At 42.3% G+C, this 12,099-nt stretch overlaps 1 protein-coding gene across 1 annotated transcript in view; it reads right to left on the bottom strand.

The window, feature by feature from the left end:
- Positions 1-2,045: 2,045 nt before the first annotated feature.
- The window catches only part of CTTNBP2 (cortactin binding protein 2), a gene marked incomplete in the record, with an annotated part of 189,493 nt that continues 179,439 nt past the window's right edge, over positions 2,046-12,099 (bottom strand). The window contains 2 exon segments of the mRNA XM_034768791.1: positions 2,046-3,572; positions 3,574-3,713. Coding sequence (XP_034624682.1) covers positions 3,467-3,572; positions 3,574-3,713 — 246 coding nt within the window.

Raw genomic sequence — 12,099 nt, 5'->3', positions numbered from 1 at the left:
CTTGTTCTCACTTTCAGCTGACATTGTAAATAAGTGGGCAGCATTATCTCCTGTAAATGTAAACAAAATTGTTTGTCTTAGTGATTGGCTGAACAAGTAGGGCTGAGTGGACTTGTAGGCTCTAAGGTTTTATATTCTTTTGTTTTTTGAGTGCAGTTATGTAACAAAAAAAATTCAACATATGTAAGTTGCACTTTCATGATAAAGAGATTGCACTACAGTACTTGTATGAGGTGAATTGAAAAAATACTATTTCTTTTATCATTTTTACAGTGCAAATATTTGTAATAAAAATAATATAAAGGAGCATTGTACACTTTGTATTCTGTGTTGTAACTGAAATCAATATATTTGAAAATATAGAAAAACATCCACAAATATTTAATAAATTTAAATTGGGATTCTATTGTTTAACAATAAGATTTAAACTGTGATTAATCGTGATTAATTTTTTTGAGTTAATCGCATGAGTTAACTTTGATTAATCGACAGCCCTATAAAATACATAACTACTTAAAAATATTTTCTGTCTTTGCAGGTTATACAAGGGAGTGAAGGAGAACATTATTCTGACTCAGGCCAGGTGGCAGAAAGAAGGTGGTGGAGAGGCATCAGCCTGCACTGCCTCTTATTCTCTTGGTAAGAAGCGTGAGGAGAGAGCTACTGCACATGTGCAGGACAATGGACACGGCTTTGAAGAATTTCCAGTCTCAGGCATCTGGTGCACATGCATACCCATGTGTGGAATACACATAGGGACCATGGCTCACAGAAGGAGAAGATAATTAGAGGCCCAAAAGACATTTTTAAATGTAGCAATAACAAACACATTGCTGCATCCTGTGTGATCATTACAAACAACTCTTCACACACAGAGTAAGCTATAATTACCATGCTTCAGTACTCAGATGCTAAGGCACATTCCTCTGATCTTCAGCTGATCAATGCTGCTGAAAACCAGATGCTGGTAAACACAGGGCCGGCTCCCGGAATGCCGCCCCAGGAATTGTGCCGCCCCAAGCACATGCTTGGTTTGCTGATGCCTAGAGCTGGTCCTGGTTAAACAGATACATGTCCCATTTTCAGCACTCAAACTGAGGACAAGGTCAGGAGATATGAAAACTCTTTGTCAGCGTTCACTGGAAATCACTGGAGGTCTGTTACCGCACAAGAATGTATACGTCACTGGGGTTTGTCACGGGATCCACTCACCGCTAAGGACGCCTCCTCTTGGCCGCTGTGGGATTAGCTCCTTCCAGGTGCTGCGCCCTCCTCTGGTAGTCTCTCCACCCGTCGTCCTCTCTCGCTCTGTGGCTCCTTCTCACTCCAGGAGCTGCAGCTTCCTCTTTGTGACTTGCCCCTCCGGCCAGGTCACTATAGTCCTCCCCTTCTGGGTATCTTTCAGAGCAAACCATCCCAGGCAGTCTGCTCTCTACGGCCTGGTTTGTGCCACCTCTCCAGTGCCTGGTATGGGAACCCAGGCCAGCCCTCTACTCCAGGTTCCAGCTCAGGAGCCCTATCTTCCACAGCCAAAGTCTACATTATCCTATGCCTGGCTGCTCTCCCTTGATCCTTTTCTACCTTTCTGGCTCTGTACCCTCTCTGGGTTTGCCAGCCACACAACTCCCTCCTCCTAGGGACTAACTGCAGGCTCCTTGCCTTTATAGCCCTAAACACACCTCCCTTCTCTCAGGGAATGACTGCAGACTACTTCCCTGCAGTCCCTTTTGGCTGTCAGCTCCTGGGCTTTATACAGGCCCTTCCTGTTCCTATCCAGCTGAGCCTTGTCTCTAATTAATCCTTGCTCCCTGGCTCCTTTTTCAGGTGCAGCCTAGGCAGTTGATTGGCCAACCTTACCACCTTAACCCTCTCAGGCCTTGTGTGGGGTGGACACCCCATCACAGGTTGTAAGACAACAATGCTGAAAGTTATGCATTTCCTCCCAGAATATATTTTAAAGGAGATAACTATAAAATCAGCAATTTAATCCTTCTAAATTCATACAGATACAATATACACACACAAGACCAAGAGACAGACAAACATGGAGCAATACAAAAGTTTTATTGACATGAGTTTGGGATGGCTGCCTTACTCATTGTGGTGAAGTGCTAGGAGTACATTTATGTAACTCTTGCCCCTTCCAAAATTAACTTGAACAGTGCTCTTTTGGAAGGCGCAGGGATGAGCATGTTGCCCATACCTCTCTTAAAGCAACCTCTTGATAATTCACCAGGTGGCACTGAGGTCTGATCTTAAGGAAGCTACGTATCCTCCTCTTCTGACTAGATGATAAGGTACCAAGACAGTGATTGTATCCACATTATTACTATTCACAAGTATAAATTGTGGCCACCATAAAGTGGATGGATAGATGGAATATTTCCTTCACATATACACAGTTCCTCTAATGGGAAAGTAATTTAAGTCTGTAGTGAGATAAAAAATATTTCAGGTTAACTGCAATTCAAATGTTATTTCACAGCAACTACATAGTAAATCCACTATAAAAAATGGTAATTACATGGTAATTCATGTTATTGCTGATACATTATCTCTGAACAACCGTGTAATTAAACTTGTGCTGTAATTCTTTCAATAAGATCTGTTTTGGTAAAACATCATTTCCTATATTCATTTTTTAAAATGCTATTGAAAGAGTAGAAAAGTTTTACATCATACATTAAGAACTCCATTATTAGAGGAGCAAATTTTCGACCATCCCAAAGAGTGGGAAGTGGTGTGAAATAACTGATTTATTGCATTATAATTTCTCTCCCTTTTCTTTTTTAAAGATAGGAGTCATAATGCAAACTCATAACAGTTCCAACACATGAAGCCTACAATAAGCAAGAGAGAAACAAAAGCACATTTCAGCAGGCAGACTGTGGGGTAATCAAAATATTTAATATGGCTTGTAGCTGAAAGTAATTGATCTAAGTTTCCAATCGTTTTAATTATTGCCACATTCCATTCACTTTTCATTAAGTGAAGATAAAAACATGTTCAGTCTTTAAAATGCATGTACATTAGCTTTAAGCCAGTACTGAACATATTGTGCAACTCATCTTTATGCAACACATGAATTTCATAGAATATATTTATATACTGTATATATATATATATATATATATATATATACACACACACACACACACACACTTTTCTGTGGTGATACCCCTGAATAAAATCATTTAAGCAATAGTAATTTCCATATTAGAAAACCCATTTATGAGGTTGGCATAACTTCCCACTACTAAGTTTAAATCAATATAATTTCCAGATTAAAGCAATAAAATATTTTCATTATGAACATCTTATTTACATACAAATTAAACTGTGGTCCCGTACACACATTACATTACAAGGAAACCATTTTAATTTTAAAAAATTATTTACATATTTGAGTTCTTTGTTCTTTAATACAGAGATTACGTGAACACTGAAAACTGTATGCTAGGCAGATCTATTTATTAGATTTTTCTATTTGTATTTTTTTGTGCAAATTCCAAATCTTTTCTTTTGAGTTATCATCATCTGCCTCTATTTGCCTTGTATTACTGCTGCTGCTTTTTTGCGTACTGAGAAGGCTGGGTGACTTTACTTCTGGGAACAGGAAGAAAAGATTTAACTCTTGAAACACCCAACTCAGTCTTTGATTTACTGTTGGTGCATTCCACAGTGCGATTGCTGCTGAGAGGACGGATCCCATCCTGTGAATAAAATAAAGCATCTTTTTAGCATAAGCACATCCATAGTAAGAACCAAGAACACCAAAAATGAGCAAAACAGTGAGTGTCTACTGTTTACAGCATCTTGCACCTTTTGGAAGCATGATAGCCACAGGAAAAGGATAAATTTTCAGGTCCTGGTGAAACAGTTACAGTTTTAGCTTTCTTAACCAGTTAGAACCAATACTCTAATAGAAGTTGCTTTTGTAAAAAAAAGCTAACAGGGCATTTCTTCAATAAAAACTTAACATATCACACAAGGACAATGGTAGTGCTCTGCATTGTCATTCAGAAGCCCTAAATGTTATTCTTGCTGGGCGAGCAGGGATTAGAAGCACTCTGGAGGTAATATATTCTCTTTCCTTCATTAGGTAGAGGGAGCCCCTGTGGAAGGATGACAGCTGTAAACTGGGGTTAGGGAGATGTATGTTTAAATCAGGGAGAAAGCAGGAGATCTCTTGGGTGATAAACACAAGATTCAGTATTAGGGCTGGAATAAAATAATCCAGAGACACATTAATTTTTACCCCATCACAGCAATAATACTAAATGGAGCTAAGGTTGAAGTGACATTTCCATTTTAAAACTTCTGTTTTCAGTTGCTCGTTTTCTTATAAAATGATTTTGAAATGTCTTGTGCTTGGCTGCCATTTTTGAGGTACTATATTTTAATGTGGAATGGGACACGTGAGGATTGGTTCTAAACTCTTACTCCCCAATACTGACTATTCCAGATTCTAAGCTGATTTCAGCAGAACTAGGCCAAATTATACCAGCTGATGATTGATACTGCTCTTCTTACTTTTCTCTCTCTCACCTCCTCTGAACAAGAAAGGTTCCCTGGACTATATGGACCATTTCTCCCTCCTCTCATCCCCAGAAGCTCAGCAGTCCCTTTAACAGAGGTTTGCAGCACCACTGGCACTTTTAAGTTACATTCTTTTTAAATCTAAATTTAAAACACTGAATAAACACTACTTTAGTGTGAACAATAAGCAGAGGGGTAGGTGTGTATGAAAACCCTCAAACTGCTGCTGGAAGGACACCATCTTACTTTGTGGACTGTTTTAAAATTCACTATCTGCCATACCGGCTCTTCTTCAAAACTGTCTTCACTAGCCACTAGTATTTCAAAGCATCTAAAACTTTTAATTGGCCTTTCAAAATCCTAATCAAGTACATGTCCTATGCTAGTAAAATACCACTTGATGTTTTTGTGCCGGTCATAAGATTCAGTAGTTTTGTAAATCTATCCGATCAGCTGATTTGTTGCTGAGAGCTTCTTCTCTTCTTCGTTGGAAAAAAAAAAATCACATAATCAGCCAATCATCATCTTTGAAATTCATACTGCAGCGTCTTTCTTTTGTAATGTAATGTCAGGGTAGCAATATTATTTAAAAGTGTGGTGTAGTCATACTACAATTCTATGGGCAGGTCTACTCTACAGCGGGAATTGACGCTCTGAGATCGATCCACCAGCAGTCAATTTAGCAGGTCTAGTAAAGACCCGCCAAATTGACTGCAGATCACTCTCTAGTCGACCCCTGTACTCTACCCCCGACGAGAAGAGTAAGGTAAGTCGAGAAGAGTAAGGTAAGTTGATGGGAGATTTTCTCCCGTCGAACCCCCACGGTGTAGACCTTGCGGTAACTTGACCTATGGTACGTCAATTTCAGCTACGTTATTCTCTCTCTCTCTCACACATACACATACACACACACACACACACACACACAAGGCACAGAGGGTAGTTGCTTAGCATGCAGCATAGGCCAAATCAGTTCTCCTCCAAAATATGTCTTGTCACCACAGAAATGAGGTGACGATAGTGATATTATCCCTCTTACGAAAGCAGTTTTCTTATTGCTCCTTTCTACTCATATAGTAGCTGATTTGCTGTGGCAGAAACTGTATTGAGCAGAAAGATGAACTAGCCCTAGGCACTAGAGGCACTGGGGATCTCAATCTGTCTTCACTATTGCTGCAGAACAGATGGTACTTTTAAAAACCTGTTTGCAGATTCCTAATTTGGAGACTGAAACCAGCTAATACTTGAGTCTAACTTCCCACGAGAAGAATAAGATTGCTAGGCACTGCTCGGATTTATATGGTAGGGCCTAAGGACAGGATATACATTTCTCTTTCATCTTTTCCAGGAAACAAGTACTGCCTGTGCTAAGGAAATGTACAGAGGAAGAGAAAATGCATGTTCTGCCCAACCTTAACATACTGCACTTACACCATAGCACTGGTCAAAAAGTAAAATACAGATATTTCCAAAACAGCACCTTGGAATAACTTACAATTTTTGTTTCCAATTTATCATCAAGATAATTAACTAAGCTTATATAGTTATTACAAACCATGCTATAATATAGTTTTGACAGAAAAAAAAATCATGCTAACAAAATAAAACATGTAGCCAGATATCAAAATTCATAATATTAGCACAAATGCAGTCAGCTATGTTTCTGAAACATGCAGATATCAAATCACTGCCATATGGGGTTAGAAACTTCTTTGCTTAAATAACAGAAGAATATCAATACAGTAGGTAATCCTTCTTTGTTAAAAGAAAAACACTCTAAAGAAGTACAGTCCCAAACTTTCATCTACCTTCAAAACTGTAGTGGGAACTGATCTCCGGATTTTAAATAAAAATATGGAATGTACTCAGTGACATTTTAAATATTTAAGGTAACTGCCAATAGGCCAATAAAAAATACAGTAAGCGTTACAATAGAGAGGTGAGAAGATAATTCAGAAAAGTAATAACTCAAGAATGTATGGTATAGCTGGACAGCTGCATTTTATAAGGCATCAAAGCAATTAGCTTCGTTGTACAACTCTTCATAAAAATCTGCTGTTATGTTTATGTCACACATGCTAACTCCTCTACTTATCAATACAGAACAGGGGACTTAAATTTAAACCCTATAAAATAACAGAACAGAGAACATTTAATGAACCTACAAAGCTACATTTATAATTTATTTTCTCATTAAAAAGGAGTGTTATATTATAGATATTATACTGTTGTAATGCAGTTTAACAGAGACTTGCAGCTAATGAATGAAAGCTTTTTCCTAAAACTAATTTATTTTATTTATTTGAACATTTTTAATCACATAGGGCTGAATTCTGCCATCTTTACTCAAGCTGGGCCAGAGGTACCGGCTTTCAGACTGGAATTTCCCGCATGAGCACAGACTTCAGCGTAAAAAGCATCCTATTTGCTCCAAGAGCTTCTACACTGGCCATCCTAGGGCAAGAGCAATGTCTTAGAGCTGGTACTGTGGGCTTCCTGGCAGTCTCACTGAGGACTAGGGGCTTCAACAGAGGCATATCAAGGAGCTGCTCATGCTCTGTGTGTCTCCTAACTTGGCTTCTTGTGCCGAGCCTCTATATCATCTGATGAGCTGGAGCTTGGTATTTCAAGGAATCAGTGCTCGATGGGGGATGGAGTGCTTTGGTGGTGATGTTCACCCACTGGGCTTATGGGAAGTGTAAGGAGAACTTGCCTTTAGGTTTCCTGCTTGAGATCCCGCACTTCAGCATCACAGACTTTTTTTTAGCTATCCTTCAGGCTACATGCCCATAGGTGCATGTTCCCTTGTTCTGATGTTGGATTTCTGTTTTGCAGCTCAGTGCTCATTTTCTCTGTTGATCTGGTCCTTCTCTCATTTTTCTAGGCCCTTTTTCTTTTCCTTTTGCAAGTATGGCATCAAAAGAGGAAGAAAACCACTCAGCTTGGAGTTCCAGGATATTTATGTGCATCCTGGATACTTGGGGAGACCACATTCCCTGTGTCATATAATCGTCCAAGCGGCAGCCTGCCAGGGCTGTGTCGATGATGATCGTCTTGTCTGGGGAAGAAGGAAGAAAGAGACTCCCCCCATACATATGTGATGTGGGTCTGTCCATCACTGAAGTCATGACAGTACCTTGGTGGGGACTATTAGCATGAAGTCCATGGAATGATGGTTTGGTGAGTAAATGGATTGGAGCCACATCTGAATACAGCAAAGGTGGAGTCATGCAAAAGGAGTCACGTGTACATGAAGCCATGTGGCCTAGGAGGGACAGGCAAGTCCAGGCTGGTAGATAGGATTGCTCACAATGCAAGTTATGATGTTGCTCATTGCCTGGAACATGTCTTTTGGCAAATAGGCCCATGCTGTGACTGAATGATGTCAGACTCTATGAAGTCAAGAGACTGTGTGCAGTCTATGATCGACTTCTCAATGTCGACGCTGAGTCCAAGGGACAAAAGAAGGTTGAACAACATGGAGGTTGAAGCTTGTGTTTCTTGCCTGGACCACGCAGCTAGAAGCCAATTGTCAAGATATAGAAACATGAGGACCCCCTAAAGTTTGACATAGGCTGCTACGACAGAAATTTTTTTGGTAAAGACTCTGGAAGTGGTGGCTATTCTGAAGGGGAGCACCCTGTATTGGAAATGGTAGGTGCCCACTGTGAATCTCTGGAAATGTCTGTGTGCTGGATTGACATTGATGTGAAAATAAGTGTCCTTCATATTGAGGCCGTAAACCCCATGTTCTTCTCTAAGGATGGGCTAATCACTGCCAGGGTGATGATACAAAACTTGAGTTTGTGAATGAAGTGACTGATACGTCGGAGTTCAAGGATTGGTCTCCCCCTGCCTTTCTTCTTGGATATCAGGAAGTTGAGTAAAACCCCCTTCCCTGATATTCTGTGGGAACACGTTCTACTGCTCCCTGTTGTAATAAGGAGTTCACCTCTTGGGTGAGGATGCTGTCATGAGAGTGGTCCCTGAAAAGGACAGGAGGGAAGGGTCTTGGAGGAGGTAGCATGATAAACTCGATTGTATAGCCATGGTGGATGATGTTCAACATCCATTTGTCCATTGTTATCGCACTCAAAGTGTGGGAAAAGAGGGCTAAACAACCCCAAAGGTGGTAGGAGGGTTGTGAGGTGATAGACACAGTGGTTGGTAACTCTTGAGGTCATCTCAGAAATACCTCTTGGCTAGAGGTTGCAGCTGTGACGGCAAAGCCTGAAAAGAGGGCCCCGGGAGTCAAGATAACTGAGTTTACTGGCATTTCCTCGGGGGCTCATCAGGTCTCTGAAGGTAGAATGGGGGGCCCACAGAGTTGGCTGGATGGTGGGCGGTGGAATTTGCACTTTGGGGCAGGAGTGTGGATGCCGAGAGAGTGAAGGATGGCTCTGGAATCCTTGAGGATATGCAGTGATTCTTTCATCTTCTGGTTAAAAAAATGGGATTCACTGAAAGCGAGAGATCTTCAATAGTTCTGTACCTCCTATGGGAAACCAGAGAAATGGAGCCAAGACTCCCTATGCATGACTATGGCCATAGCCATGGCCACGGAGGAGGTATCTGCTGCATCTACTGCCGACTGGAGGGCTGTTCTTGCTACCAGCTTCCCTTCATCAAGAAGCAACTGAAAACGAGCCTGATCATGTTGTGGCAGACTATCAGTAAATTCCTCAAATTTACTATAATTCAGGAAGTCGTACTTGGCTAGTAATGCCTGATTGTTCACAATCCTGAATTGAAGGCTAGACGAGAAAAATACCTTGCACCCCAAAAGGTCCAAATGCTTGCCCTCCTTATTGGCTGCTGTAGATCAAGGGTGATATTGCTTGGCTTGTTCAGTCGCTGCCTGGACAACTAGGGAGCAAAAAGGAACTCAGACCCCTTGGCAGGAACATAGCAATGTTTTTTGGCCACTTTGGGGGGGTAGCTGTGCATGTGCAGGGGTGTGCCACACTGGAGCCTCCCAGGACAGAATAGCGTCATTAACTGGCAATTTAATTCTGGCTGGTCCCAAGGTGTGGAGGATATTAAGTAGCTTATGCTGGGTGCCTTGGATTTCTTGCAGGGGAATTTGGAGTTCCCTCGCGACTCTCTGCAACAGTTTCTGAAATTGCTTGAAGTCATCCAGAAGAGAAGGGGATGCTGCAGTAACCACTTCATCTGGAAATGAAGAGGGAAATCTCACCGGTTCTGGCAGCACCGCTGGGACTGGACTAAGGAGTTCCTCCTCTCCCAGTGGATCTGAGCAGGAACCCTCAGAGGGGAGGCAGGCGAATATTCCCTCGTAGACTGGGATGGTTCCAAGGGGGTGAAATTGGGACCAGAGTCCCCAATATGACCAATAGGATGGATCCTAGGGAGGTTGTGGGGTATGGCATGGGGTGCCAATGGCTCCGATATGGTTGAAGTGGTGGATGCTGCTATAGATGTGACTGTCTCCATGAAGGTATGTAGGGGTGATATGACACGGTCAGCTTCTCTCCTGTTTCTGATTCATTGGAGGAGGAGAATGCGGACTCCAGTTCAAATGGCAGTACCATCAGAAAGGTGCAGATTATCGGAATGGATGGTGAGGGGTCCTATACCCAGGGCATATCCCATGGCAGAGAAATAATCTCTCTAGAAATGGAGGCACCCTCTCTTTGATTTGTATTGGTGCCAGCCCCATGGACCTTCCCAGAAAGGGAGGATCCCACATCTTATGCCAGTGATGACGGTACCGGTGGAGTGGTGCTGGGAACAGCTGTTTCCCACCATGTGTGGGATTTCTTCTCATGCCTATAGGATTTAGCGCAAGTTCCGTCTCCATGGCTTGAAGTCATGGAAGGCGTGTCCACTTTCTTTGATTTTGAGGAAGACTTAGTCCCATGCTTATGGGTATACTTCCTTATCTCCTGACTAGGTCCCACCATGGGGTACATGGTGGTGGTTCCCCCGACACCAGATCTGGATATGGTAGCAATAGGTGTGCTCTGTGCTGATTCAGGCTGATGTATGGGGGAGTTCCCTGGCCTAAGTCCGAATGAGGCCTCATGGCTAGCTCCATGAAGTGCTTCTGGAAGCAGAGCCTGGCCTTCTTGGGTGTGACTAGGGAAGGACTGGCAAATACTGCACCTGGATGCACTCTGAGCTCCCCCCAAGCAGTAGAGAGGGTGTTGGTGCTGACCGAGAAGGAGAGCAGGCAGGAGGCACAGAGTTTGAGGCCTGGAGTCCTGGGCATAGTCTAAAATACTTGCTCGCGGGTATGGAGGGAAGCGCGGGGGTGGGGGAGTATTGGAATGAGTGTGGGGGGGAATAATGAAGAAGAAAACCCCCCAGATCAATCTAAACTAAGCACTAAAACTACAATAAATTGGTAAAGCTATTATAAAACTCATAAAACTATGTACAACCATCGTATTTAAAAGTGCGTCAGAAACATGGACACTGAAAGTTCTGACCAGGACCATGTGGCGGCGACAAGGAACTGGAGATGTGGTGAGTCCACCCTGTTCTTTATCGCCATGGATGGAAGCACAAGGTGAGCCAAGGCGCATGTGCGGACCAACGGATACTACTTTCAAATTCTCCAGCTCCAAATGCATGGTGTGCATGTGTAACCCTCAGTGGAAGGCCATAGGGACCATCACTCAAAGAAGAGCCAACAGATATGAAAGGTTACCTGGCAAGGCATCGTTGGAATTGGTGAAAAGCTGGAGTGATGGCCAATCAGGTGCAGTTTCTTAAGGGAACTCCTTTACTGACTGATCAAGAAGAAATTGACTGGATTGTCCCAAGGGCAGCATTTATACTCAGCAGTGAGTTGGTGCGACTGCTAATAGGGGGCCATACTTTATCCCACTACTGCTGCCCTCACGGATCATAAAAATCTTAAGAGCTAAAGGAGTTCTGCTGGTCTTATTGTAATGAGGATCCTGTATAGATTGTAGCCTTGATTTTGTGTTCAGCTATTTTGCATTTTAGACACGGTCATACAAAAATCTGCTGTAGCCAGGTACAAAAGGGTCATCCTAGTGTAGGATGTCTAGCTGGGGAAAAGTTAGGCATGGCTAGGGCTCCCTTTCCTTGGCAATCACTGCTGCCACATCTGCCTCTTGGGGCTTTCAGCAGCTGGCATAATTTAGGGTAGCCCTTAGATGGCCTAGAATGAAAGTAGCACAAAGGCCAGTTTTACGCACACACACCTGCCAAGCTGGAATTTATGTTTCTCAGCCGTAGCTGAGGATATAGGCCAGTATCTTTAGAGAAGCATGAATTTCACTGAATGCTGATTTAATTAAATTCCACCAACCCCCTTCTTTAAATGTTCTTTGTACATTTCATGAAAAAAGGAAAGTGAAGGACTGATTGCCTTGTTTCCTACTTTGCAAGCTTCCCCTCAGTTCTATTAATGCATCAAAATAACTCCTTTTAGCTGTCTAAGTATACATATAGCCCCCTTTGCTGCACCTCACCAACATTCACTAATTTAACCCCAAACTGAGTTTTTACCCCAAAAGGAAAAAGTGCCAGAAATTCCATGAAGTCCACTAGAGACTTCACTATTGC

This window comes from Trachemys scripta, chromosome 1 (assembly GCF_013100865.1).
Source record: "Trachemys scripta elegans isolate TJP31775 chromosome 1, CAS_Tse_1.0, whole genome shotgun sequence".
NCBI lineage: Eukaryota > Metazoa > Chordata > Testudines > Emydidae > Trachemys > Trachemys scripta.
Note: the sequence above shows the minus strand (reverse complement) of the source record. Positions and strands in the feature narration are given on the sequence as shown.